The sequence below is a fragment of the Pipra filicauda genome, unplaced genomic scaffold (genome assembly GCF_003945595.2).
Source record: "Pipra filicauda isolate LSUMZ 115617 unplaced genomic scaffold, ASM394559v2 scaffold102_size2360937_pilon, whole genome shotgun sequence".
Classification (NCBI taxonomy): domain Eukaryota; kingdom Metazoa; phylum Chordata; class Aves; order Passeriformes; family Pipridae; genus Pipra; species Pipra filicauda.
In genome coordinates, this window is record NW_024103463.1 from 1,806,584 (window position 1) to 1,823,370 (window position 16,787).

The following is a 16,787-nucleotide window of genomic DNA, read 5'->3' on the forward strand; positions in this document are numbered from 1 at the left end:
ATTTACACACACACACACACATGTGTATATATATATATATTTATATTCATCTGTCCTTTTCTGTATTCTGTACTAAGGCAGTTCATTTTCCTGTAGCTCTGTGAAGGGCTTCAGTCATCGTGGTGAGTCCTTAGACCCTTCTTAGGTAAAAATGAAATTTAGAGAAGTGGTGATGTGTTGAACATACTTATTTAGGCTGTTCTTGATGTGTTAAACACATTCCTTATTCTTCCCTGTCAAATAATATTATTATTTTTGTCTTGAAGAAATAATGCTTTCATAATAATGTAAAAATATCCTGAGACAGAATTAGTTGGTTAGTGATATTAATTTATAAATGATCATGAATTATGATATAGTTTAAGGGAATGGATTTTTTTTCCCCATCTGAAATTGAGCTGTAGGCATGGAGTCTTTCTGTAGGCTTCATATACCCAAATAGCCGTATTAAAAGAGTTTTATTTAAATGCTAGGAATGAATCTCCCAGATCTTGTACATTTTAATTATAAAAATCTTTCTTTTTTAAAAAAAAAATAAGATTGTATATGATGCCAAGTCATTATACAGCTTCTGTATTAATCTCACAGACCCTGTTACACACTGAATACTCTCTCACTGTGCAGCAGGAAAAGTTAATCTTGTGCAGAAAGGAGCAGAACTAAAGTCATGTTTCATTTTTAAGGTTTTGAAATACATGAAATATGGATGTGATTTTAAACTCCTATGTTTAGAAATTTCACCTGTTGATAAGCACAAATTAGTGTGATAGTGCTAAATTACAATAACTTTAAAAATAATCTTATTGAAACAAAACTTGACTCAGAAGTCAAGTAATTGTCTGCATAAAATATGTGTATTCTGCATTCATATTCCCACGTATGTTTGGCTCAGCACGCTGTACTTTGCTGCTGAAGGTCAATAAAGCTGCAGAGCACTCATTTGTATTCAAGTCAGGAGAAACTTTAGGCAACTGATCTAAAAGACAGGTTTTTTTGCTTCTTCATGCAGGGTTTGCCTTGCCCGTGGTGTAACCTCAATTCCCTGAGAGCCGAGTAACAATAATAAGCCATAACATGTCCGAGTTCTCTTTTTGCTTCACGAATTTCTCAGCCTCGAAATATTCCAGCTGGGAACACCTGACTGGCACTTCAGCTCTTACCTGGGAATTGTCTTTCCCTCTCTCTCGCCTTGGCAGGTGCCAGAAGCCATAAGGAAGTGCCAGCGAGCTGGAATCACAGTCCGCATGGTCACCGGGGACAACATCAACACAGCCCGGGCCATCGCCATAAAGTGTGGCATCATCCACCCAGGAGAAGACTTTCTCTGCCTCGAAGGGAAAGAGTTCAACAGAAGGATCCGAAATGAGAAGGGAGAGGTAATTCATAGCCTAAATCCACGAATGTATGTGCTGGTTTAAAGGTAAACCAGCAGGGGAAATGAGCTCAACTCAACAGAGAGATTATAAGTCAGAGTAACAATTTAGTAAAATAATACAATAAATACGATTATACAGACAAACAGTTGGTTTTAACCCACATAACCCAGCACCCTGGGGCATGAACAGAGTGGTGTTCGTTGGGCCCCGAGTCCAAAGGAAAAGGAGAGGGAAAAAACCTGTTGGTGAGAGTGCTGGTGCAGTCCAGTCAACAGTGGTGGTTGCAGTCTGGTTGAGAGTGGTAAGTTCCAGTCTTCCTCTGGATCCCACGAGTGGTTAAAAAAGTCCCAAGACCCCAAGATTATCTATCCTCCAGTTCAGGCAGGAATGCCCAGTGCCTCCCTCAGGGAGGGGAGTTCCACACTGGGTATGAGGACAAGAGCATCCTCCTATCTCACAGGCCTCTGAACACCCAGTTTATAGCCTGAGGAGTCAGGGCTGCTCTGGGCAGAGGGTGTAAATGGTCTATTGATAACAGTCTCTGGGAAATGGCATGGAAGGCTATAGAATACACAGTTTTGGGTTACACCCATCCAGTGATGAACTGGTCCCAGCTGTTCTAACTAGGACAATGCAGTATTAGAAACCAGTGAGAACACTGCAATATTTCTCCTGCGCTGGCGTGTTCCTCGGATGGGTAAAGGCTCCTTGGAAACATTGCTGCTTTTTCCTACCCCCAGCCTTTTCCAGTTCAAAACAGCAGTGAAATTCCAGTCTTTACTTTTCCTGATGCAGAGCCGGTATCAGTTCAGTGCTGGCCTAATTCTGAAGTTTTTAGATCCAGAGCACTTGTCTACAAAAAATCAAAACTAAGCACATTAAAGGTTTGTAGTAAGGAGGAGAAGGGGCTCAAGAGCAATTTTGCTCCTAAAAATGCAGTCTGTTCTGAGAACCAGCTCCTCTCATTGCTTTAATTTATTCCACTTTATCTAATGTACTCACATTAACGATTTGCATAAAAATCTATTCTTCTGAGGATTTTTAACTCCTCATAAATGATGGAGCTCACGCACAGGATATTGGAAGTCAGCTCTAAAAAAGTAAAATCTATGCTGTCTCTTTGAGTCCATCATTAATGAGCAGACACAGTCCTTTACTCCTTGCACTGATGGATGGAATCCTGGGAATGTTGGTATATGCAGCAGATTTGTCCTTGTTCCTGTTGCTGTACAGAGAAAATTTTGCCATTGTTGGTGCCAAATGAAGAACTTGGATTAAAATGAAGAGTGTAGCAACAAACTTGTAAACATGTTTGATAAGCTTTGAGAAGTTCCCCAATCCTATATCTGCAGTCATGTGGACTTATCCATAAAGATGTTAAGAAATGCTGATTAGATACTGTGGCAAAATTTCCCTGTTAGTCAACAGCTGAGCTCTGGTAGTAATAAACTGCCTTTTTTGAGCTTGATGACTGTTGTAATTTCCCTGTGCTTTTGGAGAAAAGTTGCAGGTTTGAGCAGTGAATTGTCAGACACACAGACACAAATATATTATGCATTTTGCTAATCACAGGTTAATTGTTTTGGGTTTGGTTTTTTTTTTTTTGTGTGTGTTCCCCTCTCCAGATTGAGCAGGAGCGGATTGACAAAATCTGGCCAAAGCTCCGGGTTCTTGCTCGCTCGTCCCCCACGGACAAACACACTTTGGTGAAAGGTGGGTGTGTGGAAATTAATGCCACAGTTACTGCAGCACATCATCTGCCTTGTAAAGATTTTACTGTCACAAATATAGCTGAGTTGTTACCTGTAACTGCACATCTCTCCTTAATGCCAGGAAGTTTTCTCGGTAACCAGGTCACTGCTGTTTGTGCTCGGCCTCAGCCTTGAGATGGAAAATAATAGGGAACTCTTTGGCAGGAGTAGGAGAAATACCAATAAGATGTTTGGCAAATAGATGTAGACAATCTCATATTTGCCTTGTGACTTTGAATTGGACTGGAATGAGGCCCTAGATGGGAAGGGAAAACGTGTGTTTGCTGGTCAGAAAGCAAATAGTGTTGAGAAACAGGGTGTTACTCATATCAACAAGAGGGGACATAGGTTTTATAGTCTTTGCCTATACCTTTAAGATGAGAACAATCTCAGGGTGAATCAAGTCTCTCAAGTGCATCTGCTCTCCGACAATTATTTTTAAAGAATATTCCAAGAGAAAGAAACTTTTCCTGTTACAATAGCAGATTTTGTGATGGTGTAACTCGGAGCTGCCCCCATTAGCATTACATGAGTGGAGATGGGGGTTTTGAGCCAATTCCCTGTTCCTATAGACTCACTAATTGTATGATTTACACTGGCTTCCTTTAGATTTCTGGCTGTATTTTTAGAGTCTGTCCTGTAAAAACTGCACTTTACAAATGATGTTCTCTCCCCATGCTGTCTGCAGATGGAATGCTTCTGGAAAAGAGGGATTGGTTTCCAATTTTCTTTATAGAACCTTTTTCATAACTGTAGCTCGCAATTTTTGATGACTTGACATCTTATTCTGTTGACTTTGAAGCTCACACTTGAAAGCTGATGAAATCAGACAGTTTCTGATCAGCAAAAATGTCATTTTTAGCCATACTGGGATGGGGAATTGGCACAGGTGGAAGAACCATTGGCAGATGGCTCTTTCCTGGCTTCCCGAGGAAGAAAGAGCTGGATTATTTTGCTAAGGCCCTGCAAGGTCTGGAGAGCCCCTTCTTAGCAAATCTTGGAGGAGCTAAAATTCAGGATAAGACCCAGCTGATCAGTGACACATTTTCAGTTGGTTGACTGCTTCAATAGTTATTCACATTTAGATAGGGAATCCTCTGGGTGTACAAGATTTCCTGGCCATGCCTCCATACATGACTGATTACAAAGGCTTTTGAGCATTATGGAATTTTTAAAAGTGTCTGAATGTCTTCAGAGCAAAAGTTCCACTGTGAATTTGAAGACTGGATCAGTTGGGTCCTTTGGGATTGAAACTGGTGAGTGTGAAGAGCTCTGGAAACATTGAAATTCTCCTGAACAATCCATACCTTGTAAACCCTGGCACTAATGCTGGACAGGGCAGGTGGAGACATACTGTTTAAACTCTATCTCCTCCTTTTCCATGTATGTTTTATAATGTCCACAATTTATTAGTATAGTAGTAAAAATGTGTAATTTATAAATGATATACGTATTTTCGGGAGATGTGCTGGAAAACATTTTACTGGTAGGTACTGAGGATTGAAAATGTGTGGAGAGCATTGCTAGCTCCATATATCAGGATGAAAACAGCACACAGTCAGCTGAAGTCTCCTCCCTTCACTTGTGCATATAAAATCCTGTCTTAGACCTCTTAAAGAACAGATAATAGTACAGCCTAATAGTTTATTTGTTTCAGAAACACAACAATTTGTGTTTCATTAAGTGGATTAAATAAGTCCCTTGGGAGTAGTCATCTGAATGATTCAGGATTTTCCCTTAAGAGGAAAATGAAACCTTTTCCAGGGAAATTGAAATCAATAGAGAGCTGAAGAAAAAAAAAAAAGGCAAGAAATTGTTGATGTTTTATAGCATATGCACTTTGACAATGCCAAAGATATTTACTACTGAATGCCATGTGCAACTGATACAATTAATGTTTTAAAGATGTGGCAAGGTCAAGTGACAGAGCAATTAAGTATGTAACGAAGTTCAAGAACAAGTCTCTGGAAATCATGATAGAATTTTTTTGGCTGGTGATACCCCAGGGGCCATTAAAAGTTACAAGAAACTATTTAAATGTTCACTAGTTTTGGGCCTCTTGTTAAAATGTTATGTTTTTCTCAGACACTTGAGGGATCAAGAGGATTTTCTCTCCTTTGATGTATTCTATCTGCTCTGGGCTAAAAACACACATCAGAAAATAAACTTTTTTCATATTTAATTTTTAATGACATGCAGCTGCTGGAGGGAATATTTTTTTTTTTCTCGTTAACATAGCGCAATCCCACCCAGCAAAAGGATCATTTTTATTTTTCCTTTTTGTTTTTACTGCTGCTAAGGGACTAGAGAAAGGCATGGTTCAGCATTTCAGGCTGGGCACACGGTTGCTTTCAGATATTTATGGCTTTGAAGCAGAGGTAGATTGGAAAAAAACCTACTCGAAAGTGGTTTATTGTCACAAGGTGTTTAAGTGAAATAAAAATCTTAGATATCTCAGTCCTACCGAAATACAATATGGATTTTAAGGCACCTGTTGGTATTATTTCATATTTTTTACCCAATTTCAAAATATAACAAGTAAAACCATACATCATTTATACTGATATGTCCTTATAATGTTATTGCTGAAATAATTCCATATTGTCATTTTTAAAAAAAAAATACTATGGGAAAAATCTCTTTAGTGCTTATGGGAAATATCATCAGAAAGTGTAGAAGAAGATATAGAAGAAAAAGAAGATAAAAGAAATATTCACTTTACCAATTATACATATTTTCCAATATATTCAAATTGAACTGGAATTATTTTTGTGATATTAAAACATAATTTAAAAACCTCATATTTAAAAAATATTGAAATCAGATATTCTCATGTAAGGCTGGTTTGTTAACAAGCAGAAAAGGAACTTTAAAGAAGAAAAGATTAGTAATAATTACCCTTAATTACTAAAATATTTCAAATATTATTGCATGGGGTGGTATTATATTTACAACCTCATTAATGCTGACGGGCCACGAGACTGGGTAGAATAACAAAAATACAGAAAAGTGCATCAATTGAAATTCTAAAATTAAATATCAGCACGTTGCAAGTTGCAACTGGGTTTGATTTCCGTGGGAGAGAAAATGCCAAAGCTTGTTTTTCTTCAAACTCCTATGAAGAAATATTCAGAAAGTTCACCTGTTCCACAGCGTGAAAACTTCAACCTGAAGCAAAGAACACAAAAATGGTTTAAAGAAAGTAGGAGCTCTCCTGCATTTGAGTCTGGGGGTCTGTGCTCTGTAAATACAGCCCGGGCTCTGTGGGGTGTGTGAAGTGCAGGGCTGGGAGGCACTGATGCCTTCAAGGTTCCCCTTTAGGCTTTCAGTGATAAAACAGTGTGTTTAGTTTAGAAACCCTGGTGTTTTAGCTGTGTTCTGCTCTGCATTCTGATATCCTGAGCTTTGGGGGGGACTATTCAGTTAACAATTGCCAATGCTGTCTGTAATGTCAAATATAACATTTCCACATTACCCTTTAAAGCTCTATCCACGCACGCACTTAAGCCCGTAACTAAAATGAATTTGAGTCTCCTCTTTCAGACAGACTTTCTAAATTCCTCTTAAATTAACAAGGAGGTTTGGCAGCATTAAAAACTAATCTGAAGAGAACACGAACATGAAAATATATTACTGCGTCTGCCTGTGTTCAGCTTGTCAAAGGAATATAAATCTGTGGATTTATATTTCTGGGAGGATCAGCTTTGCTAACACCTGAACTGGTGTGCACCTTGGAAATGCTCAGCTGCAGCTGAGTTTTTCCTGCCTGCCTGTTTGGAGTTAATCAGTTGAGACAGAAACAAACATATAAACCAGGATTATTTTTTTTTTTCCTCCCAGAGCCAAGGTTTTCTTACTGATGCACTCTAAGGGTGACAATGCAAGTGAGGATTGTTTAAATAGAGCAGCATTTGTTCTACAATAAAGGGAGAACCTGAGGCTACATTTGATGGTTCTGATCTGAGCCATGGGTATAAATAGCTCCTTGTTAAAGGAATGGAAGAGGCATTGTTGGTTAATATTCTTTAAATTATTATCCTGAGTGCATTTGATTTAATGCTTTCTTAATGTTAGATGGAGGGAGGTGGGAAATCCAGGATAAATTCCAGCTGCATATGCAGTGCTGGTACTTTTTATAGCAAGCTTATGCATACAGTGCCCTTCTTGACAGCTCTACATAGTTGTTTTAAATATGATCTTTTCCCTCATCCAAAACAAGCCGCTTGCCCTGAAAAACTTGTGCCTTATGCAAGTTCTGTGCCTCCTTCCCAAATTCCTGCCACGTCAGCAAAATCCCTGTGTGGAACACACTGTCATGTTATGCTCTAGGTGTGTTCCTGTGGCTGTAGAATAAAATTCTTTTTGACAGAAGAAAGTCATGGTCAAACAGCTTAAGATGAGGGACTTAAACAGCCAAGGCTGTTTTGGCAGGAAGCTTTGCTGAGAGTTTAAGAATCCTCCCGATGCACGTTGCAGACCTGTTTTTCTTAAAATACTGTGTGTAAACATCCAACTGGAGTAAAGCAGTTTATTTTGAAGAAATTTCCTTAATGTTAGACATGACTAATTAATACCAAAGCTTCTTTTTAACTACTTAGAATGAGTGGAAAGGCCAGGGAATGCTAAAGCAATGGTCATCTGTCAGGTCGTGTCCTCAGTTCCATTTTTCACTGAGCAGTCGATCTCCACAGCTCAGAACTACAGAGGGAGAGCCTTTACTGGGCATCACTCTTCTCTTTGGTCTCCTTACACTGTTTGTAAATATTAGATAGTTGTTAATATTGTATGTTACTCGATACTGAAGAAAATCCTTCAGGTGAAACCTTATCGCAGCCATGAACAGAGTGATGTTAAAAAATATAAAAAGTAAATGTGTTTGGAAGGAGGTGAGTGCTGGAAAGAAGACAAACATTCAGCAGTGTGAGGAAGGGGGAGGGGGAACAGATTAAAAAGAGCAGGCAGAAGTCAGAGAGCGTGAGTGTAGCTGTGATAAATCCTCTGAATCCCAAATTATCGCTACTGCTCCATTTTAGAAATTTGCCTGACGTACAAATGACAGTTTTGCAAAGACCTTCTCTCTTCCCATGGATAGCACTGAGATCCATCCCCATAATATTGTGCCATGCATTGCCATATTTCTGATGTCACTGCACTGCAGGTCTGGGGCTCAGATGCTGATGATAACTGAGACCATTTTATCTCTATTTTTCTATGGCTGCTGGTTATGAAGTTCCATGATCTGGGTTTATCCCAGCTGCATAGTTTGCTTTTAGGCATAAAAATTACTACTAAACCTTGAGAATGACTACCAAACCCTGTAAATTACTTAGGAGCATCCAGCAATTGGCTGATGCAGGGCAGTGGTATAGTCACCAACATTAGTCACTATTTATAGCCATTTATATCTATTAGGAGATTATTAGAACCTCTTCAACTTGATTTGAGTTGTGCTCCCATTTGGAACTCAGTTAGCAGAAGATGCCATCTACCTGTTTTGGAGCAGTTACTACCTTAATGTGTCAGAGATTTAACAATTTTTTGTTCAGAAGCCTAAACTATTAATTTAACATCAAAGGATGTGTAAATAATAAGAAGGGAAGACCAAGATAAATGTTTTTAATAGTAATGAGAGAAGATGTCCCTGTTTATTTAATAATACCAAAGGCAAATCACCCCAACAAACTGCAAGCTGTAATTGTAAGATCTTATCAGAATAATGTACCATTTATCTGAGATAGGGTTTTTTTTCTGATTTTCATAAGTCTGAAAAATACAGGGCACTAACTGCTTCCACACTGCTCTGCAATCTTCTGGTGCCTGATAAGCCTGAACCTTGCCAAGAGGCAGCTATTGCTCTGTAATCTGCAATTTCCTATTTCTGGTTAGTTATCTGATATGTGAGTGATTTTTTTTTTTCACAGTAGAGTGAAAGCTTTTCACACTGGGTAGGTTTTTGATAATTGTTTTTAGAGGTTATGACTTTGTGCAAAATGTTTTAGCATAAGGAATTTTGTCATTTCTCCCCCTAAGTTATTAATATGGAGAGGTGTTCTTGTATCCTATACAATAATCCTGTGTTCTGGACCCATATTCAAATGGACTCTGATATGGAAATAAAAACATGAGTGGTGAGTGATCCATCCACATCCTATTAAAAAACTGGGCTGTTTCTGTAGCCATAGAAAATTTCTTCATTCTTTTCCTTACTTTCCCTATCTGCATAAGTGGAAAATACTTCCCTGCAGGCTAGTTGTGTGAAAATTGATTCACCAAGTGAGAAGCGCTTTCTTTTCTCCAATGATCTCAAAATGAAAGTAGAAATTATTTTATTATGTCTATTTATTAAAATGTTTGGCTCCAGAATTTAAAGAATTATTTTCTACCTTCTTAATCATTGCTTGGTAGAATTGAACACGGCTGTTTAAATGCTCATCTGGCTGCAGCTAAATCAAATTCAGCAAGTATGTTTCTTATCTTTAGGTTAAACTGACTGCCAGAAGGCCTTCTAGTAAAGCTGGTATTACAGTTTGGGCACAGTTTGGGAGAGCCTTAAGCAATCACGTCTTAAAAACTTAAGTCTTTGGCAAATCCTTTCCATATATCAGAGTGATGGGTTTACTGTGACACGTAATTTTAAATAGTAAAAACCTTCCAAAAGGACATAATGAGCTGATCTCATTCCCTTTGAAGTCTGTGCAGGTTTTGTTGATGTGCTGGTGATGCAGGATCAGAACTTTCCGTGTAATTTCTAATAGTGATGTCTAGTAGTGTAAGAGTGATGACACTGCTTTCATCATTATTTTCCTTCAAGATCAACTCTGTTGATCTCTGTAAGACTTGTGTGGTATTATGAGCTCTATATTATCCAGGCCCTGCTTTTTTGGAGGGATGTTTTACCTTGCTGATTATTTTCCATCTGTCTGTACTCACACTCCTGTCCATGTTTTGCAGGTATCATTGACAGCACACAGGTGGAGCAGAGGCAGGTGGTAGCTGTGACTGGGGATGGAACCAACGATGGACCAGCACTTAAAAAAGCTGATGTTGGCTTTGCAATGGTATAATCTCCAGCATATTTGTTCATATTTGTGTCATTAGAAATGTGTTGTGAGAGGTTTTTCGTTCATTAAATGTTAAGTTGCTTAGTTGTTACTTGTCAGTGAAGACATATATTGGAGGGAGCGAGTCATGTTGCATCAGAATCCTTTAATTTACTGTGTCAGATTCACTGCTGCTGCATATTTTGATACTTTTTCAATACTTTGCCTGAAGTAATTCTTGGCTATATGCAGAATCCTGTGTCCATACAGAAAAATGAAGTACTTTCTTCCCAACAGTAGAATACTATTTAGCTTTGGTAAAATCCATCACTAAACATAAAGATGTCTTCCAAGTGTACTCTGACTGTATATATTAAGATACATCATTTTAATTTTTGTTACCAATTCTGATGATATATATTTATAAAATCATCCATGATAAAAATAACTCAGAAGATCAGTAGTTATTAAACTGATAACTTAAAACAGTCAGAACTATCATCACATGAATTCCACTGCTCTGTCAGTTCCCTTTTCTGCGTCCTTATTCACTTCAAAAATAGATCAAATGAACTACATTCCAGCAAATATAAAATGCAGAATATACTCAGCAGCCACTGTTACTATGCTGGGAAACCTTTGTACAACTGTGGACTTGGAACGAGCAGGAAGATTTGAGTTCTACCTGCCCCTATATTTTCTAGTAGATCATTTCGTTCCCAATTGATTTTTTCCAGGGTATTGCAGGGACAGATGTTGCAAAGGAAGCCTCTGACATCATCCTGACAGATGACAACTTCAGCAGCATCGTGAAGGCTGTGATGTGGGGCCGCAACGTCTACGACAGCATCTCCAAGTTCCTGCAGTTCCAGCTCACCGTGAACATCGTGGCCGTGATCGTGGCCTTCACCGGGGCCTGCATCACTCAGGTGAGGCAACCCAGGGCCAGATCCCACCACACTGCGTTTTCGGAGTGCTGGTGGCTCACATTTGATCCTTTGTAAGCAGCAAATGTGCCTTTTGAAGTTCTAAGCGTTTTAAGTGTGTTCAGGATTGAGCCGCTCAGTGTTGAATAGCTGTTGGTGAATGGAAGGGCATTAACCCATCTTCTCCCTAAAATAACTTGCTGTTTCTTTGAGAAAACTTGCTGTTTCTTTAGCTTTGTTTAGGAGCTGTTAATTTTTGTGCTGCCTCCATATACCTCCCTGCTTTTAATTACATATTATTGTCGTCTCTGAGCCTGATGATATGACAGACAATGTCAGGCATTAGGAGAAGGAAGAGGTTGTGTGAATTTGCCTTTTCCTCTCAGAATATTTCACTGTTAAATATGTGCTTTTGATGGATTATGGAATGGGATTATTATTTTCAAGAGAGCAGTACTGCCACACAGAAGTAATCCCAGCAGGGGATCTTTTTGACTGATAAAATTATTTTGTTGCTTTCAGGCAATTCTTTTTAATTTCAGATGCAAATGACAAACCAATTAAATGACACATAGAGTTGGACTTTGACATCTCTTTCTTCCTCCCCATCAATCCCTCAGTGCAATCCTGGTTCACATGCCACATGTTTAAGTCTTTTATAAAAAGCATACCTGAAGGCAAACCACATTTTCTTACCTTCACACTATTGCTTTTTGATTAATAAAATACAATTTTCCCTGAAGAGAAAAAAGGGTGAATTAAGTAGAGTATAAGAGTTTTGTCTTTGAATAGAAAATAGCAAAATGTGGGTTTTAGTGCTGTCACCACCTAAAATAATATATATTTCAGATGCTGCAGGCAGGTGTTGTTACAAAATGCCTCCTTGGATTGAGACACGCTATGGGAAAGCTGATGCTTCCCCCCATGGTCATCACACAGATGCCATACCTGTTCCACAGCTAGATTTCACCTCATGAACACCTGAGCAAACCAATGAATAAATCATCAGCTCTGCTTGGGGTAAACTTACACTGTGATCATGGAATTGATACTTGCAACCAGAGACCTGGGTACCTTTACCAGGAGGTAAAACTTCTCCTACGCCCTGACTGATATTTCGAGGCCATGGTGGTGCCTTGTCACAACTGAACCTGTGCTGAGGCACAAAACTAGTGATGTTGCAGCAAAGTTGGATGAGGTTCCCTCTTCCCTTGGGAAATATTTTCAGGCATATTGAGAAAATGTTTAGCTGTGAAGTGATTGTTGCTGATAACAGAAGGAAGAGGACTAAGACTGCAGGAGATTTTTATGAGTGGTACAAAACCATACAGAAAAAAAGGGCTTAGGTGGTCAGAGCAGCATCACTGGAACTGAGTCAAGGGCTTCTTTTAAAACCCTGTTTTGTAGACAGCTTTTATTCAGTTGCTGCCTACTAACATTTATTTAAGGTGAAATTTTTTGTTTTATGTCCAGCATCTTCAGTTGCTTCGTGAAAGGACAAAGGGTCTTCACTAGCTATTCACTAGCTAAGGAATTTCTATTTTATTCCTGAAGAGGTTAAACATTACTGAATCAGTGCAAGGACTATTTTAAGTCAAGTCTAAGCAGATGTGAAGTGTATAATCAGTGCAAGTATATTCCCCTTTTTAATTTCATCCTTTGAATCATTCCATTGGCTTCTAGAAGGGTTTGGATCAGCCCCAGTGCATTTATACGGCCCCAGTGGTCTGTAAGACCATCGCCGAGCCTGCCAACTCTGTTGTCCCTGCTTACAGGTTCTAATGGACACTCCCAGAATTCCTGTATTTCCTTGCAATTCCTCAACTTGGCAGTAAAGATGCAGATGCAGAGGAGAGGTCTGAAAGGAGCTGAAAATGAAATGGTGGGAAAAGGGCAGCAGTTGTTTCCTCTGTCGTCGGCCTGACCGCGGATAATCTCGGGCAGCTCTCGGTTCTGTCTCATTCAAGAAGGATTTTGCCTCGCCAATGAACATTATTATGTTAGGCTTTGACTCCAGCCAGCGAAAGGACATTCTGTTTGGCTCATAAGCTTTACTAAAAATTGCACTTGAGAACATACTGTACCCTCTGGTTGCTATGAAAAAATAGCTCCAGCACAAAATGCACAACCGTACCAAAAAATCTTGCATACAACGGTCGAGGTGCACACACACAGATCTGAATCTGCAAAACTGTGCACAGGTCTTCAATTGTTATTTTGACTGAAACATTTTAGTCCTTAACAGAAAAACGGAGCTAAAATCTATAGTTTCCAAAAGGCAACATAGCTTCCCGGGACCTCCACAATGAATATAAAGAAAGTCCACATTGGGACTGAATTTTACTTTGCTTTTAGGTAGTCAGTTTGGCTTTCTTTGACAGACACAGCATGATTTTAGTCCACCATTAATATTCAGGTTAATGAATATTACACAGGCTATCTTTTTGGTAATATTTCATCAAGTCTAGAATGAGAAAAATTCTACGTGAGCAGTAATGTTTGTTCTGTGCTTCCTGACAGCATCTCTCAAAAAATCTGTTCTACTGTTCAGAACCAGCTCACTGGGATACTTTTAGGATGAAACTTCCTTTACACTTACTCTTTATGGTTTCTGCTGTTTGTGCTTAAAGGAACTACAAAGATAATAAAAACTTTGCTTGGACTAATTTTATTTTTTTTTTAACATACGGCTTGTGCTTTGCAACTTAATAGACTTAATTTTATTCAGTCTTGATCCTACACTGGTGCACACGTAAATATGAGTATGTGGTCATTTCCCTGCAGGACTCCCAGTGAGACCACAGCAACCTTGTGTTAATGAAGGGTCTGACTGTGAATTACTGGTATGAGTGAAACCAGACCTCCACAGGGCACCCAGAGAAAGCATTGCCCACGTAGGAGATGATTTGTTTGACCCAGAGCACCTTAGGAGGGCAATGGAGAGGCTTAAGAAAAACATTAGTAGTCTTTTTAAGAGTCTGCTGGTTTTTTCTCAAGTAGATTAATAAAGTGAGGCTCCTTGCCACTTCCACTTCGGGGAACCACTGTTTAGTTTAATTCTGTTAATTTTAGACAAATACTATTTTATTGTTTATCTACTTCATGCCTGCTTCTACAAGATGCTGCTGTTAGAGAATATCTACAATATCTGCTCTCTCTGTTTTGTCCTGGTCTGCTGTTCCAAGAGATGTTTAACCACACGTACAGAGCGTGTGTGACCCTATGTACTGCTCCAGCATTATGTAAAGATTATATGCAGACTACAAGGGACCAATGCAAATGGCCTTTTGCTATTCTGTGTCATGGGTCCCAGCACGAAGTCATGTTAGGGTGGCAGAAATCACATTCAAAACAGAATAAGAATTACAGATACAGTGTCACCTGCTGACAAGCTTAGCAGAGCTGCTGCCAAAATTACCCCTCACAGGATCTAACTTACACTGGGCCCTGTTTCAGTTTACAGCAGCTCTGTAAACTTATAGATGTGGCTTATAGATTAGCCAGAAGTTCTGAATTTTTGACTGATAATGAACTTTTTTGTTGTGGGTCTGCGATTACGTAAAGCATTTTGAGATCTGTGTCATGCAAGAAAACAGAGCTTAAAGCCTCTGCTGGAAAGCTGAATCAGGAACACTCAGTCTGTGGCTGCACTGCTGCTCTTAATTTTGTGTCCAGTGCACTCATAACACCAGTGATGAGATCACAGCTCTGGTCCTGTGTCAGTGCAGTTTGTGTGGCACAGTGCAGCTGAACCACATTCATTCACCTTATCTCTTAATTAATCTAATTCATTTACCTTTCTCTCTGTGTTGCCACGTGCATACTTTTAAAGTGATCAGAGTTTGTGTATAATTGTCCTTTCTGTTCAGCAACTGTTGCCTCAGGTTAAACCAATCGGGTTTTTTTTCCAGTGGATTTATGAGAGACCAAATCTTGCATTCTGACTTCACTCTCTGAATAAGGGTTTCGCAGAGCCCTTGATTGGTTCAGTGAATGTGGTTCTTTGGAGCTCTGCCTACGATCATTGTGAGTTTTGCACTTCCAGTGAGTCATTGTTCCACATCTCTGGGTGTCATATAGAGTTCTATACGTGCCTTACAAAGCCACAAGGCTCGTCCTGCTTCCTGTCCCCCACATACCCACAGCACCAAGAAAACATCAGGTCATTGTGTTTGGAGCTGTTAAAAGCAATCTGGGTATGAACAAAATAAAGATTTTAAAATGCAGTTCAGTCAAATGGAAAGAGTTTTTTACTGGAACTGTAGAGCAAATGTGTTTATTTCCATGCCAGATTCTGTCTGTGTCTCCAACTGCTGAGGCAATGTAACTATTCCAAAAGGTTGCACTGAATAAAGGGAAGACAAAGACTGTGTTTTAACATTTTACATTCAAATTATTGTTCTTGCACTTTGAGAAAGACTTAATGTTTTAGCAGAAATTAGGAACTGAAAACAGTGACTCTATAGGACATTATGTTTGGAAAATTAAATGTTAATTAAAAGCACTGTAACATTGAACTACTGCATGAATCACTGATTGTTTTTACAGATCTTGTTCAAAAAAAAGAGGATGATCTATACTTACGTGTATAAGGCAGTAATTTACGTGGTTATAATGTTTTACTGCAGAACTATATTTGGCAAATCCTAAAATAATAGCACGAACAAATTTGAAAAAGCTGTAATATAAAATCAAAGTCTGCACTGTTTAGATTTGTTTTGGCAAGGCTTAGAGGCGTGGAAATAGAATTAAGGATGCCACTTCCATACAATTAGTAGACACTGTGATCCAGCAGCATAAGTGAGGGCTGATATTTTTTTGCATTAATATATAGAAAGTTAACCTACCAGAAGTGCTCATTTTTATGAATCTGTGCATGTGTTCCGTGACAAGTGGGAGTAAAAAGGTAAGGGTGAAAATACCTTCTTATTCCCTCACAGTTTGTCATCTAAATCAAAAGTAACAAGCTCTAAAATTTGTGAGGCTCTGCATGTCACAAAAGATTTGTAGTGTATTTCCAGCCTTTGGCGATTTTTACTTTTAAGTGTTTCCAAGATGAAGTGTAACATCACTTGATTTAAGGGACATTTTCCTTTTACCTCTAGGCCAATGCTAACCTATTCCAAGGTCAAGTGGAAAGGAATTTGATGAATAAGTGGTGATTTTGGGTGGTTTGCAGTTTGAACAGCTTTCATCCCCACAGCCTGCAGAAAGGGAATTAAGAACTGTTAGCCAGTCAGTCGGTGGCTAAAAGGCAGCACAAAGAACGTTGATTTGCATCCCACTTGCATCAGTGACTAAAATCTGTAATGGAAGTCTAAACTCCTTAGCTGATATGTATTTTCCTCAGTTTCCACCAACTAATCAGAAATCAGAGAGAGTTGCAGTGGAAATTTCATTCCGCTGCCTGCCCAGACTAATGTGTGTTTAATGTTTGGGCTTCAGCCTAGAATGAGCTCTCACACTCGACTGAACAGTGTAGCACTGCCAATAATAGATAATTATTAGAGGCACCATAGCCACCCAAGGTGATTGGCAGTGTGAAATGGTGAGAACACGTTGTTGCCAAAACTGATGACTGCCAATTACAGTTGTGTGATTTAGAGACTGAAATAATCTGCTTTTCCGTTGTGCTGGGAGCACGGCAGGCTCTGACAGACACCTGAATATCTGACTCTATTTATTAAGCATAGC

At 39.0% G+C, this 16,787-nt stretch overlaps 1 protein-coding gene across 5 annotated transcripts in view; it reads left to right on the forward strand.

Annotated features, from left to right (window-relative positions):
• ATP2B2 (ATPase plasma membrane Ca2+ transporting 2) overlaps positions 1-16,787 on the forward strand; it is a 411,315-nt gene that overhangs the window by 362,051 nt on the left and 32,477 nt on the right. For all 5 annotated transcript variants that reach the window (XM_027738163.2, XM_027738225.2, XM_027737921.2 and 2 more), the window contains 4 exons: positions 1,197-1,376; positions 3,002-3,089; positions 10,079-10,185; positions 10,905-11,096. In XM_027738163.2, coding sequence (XP_027593964.1) covers positions 1,197-1,376; positions 3,002-3,089; positions 10,079-10,185; positions 10,905-11,096 — 567 coding nt within the window. The remainder of the gene's footprint in view (positions 1-1,196; positions 1,377-3,001; positions 3,090-10,078; positions 10,186-10,904; positions 11,097-16,787) is intronic.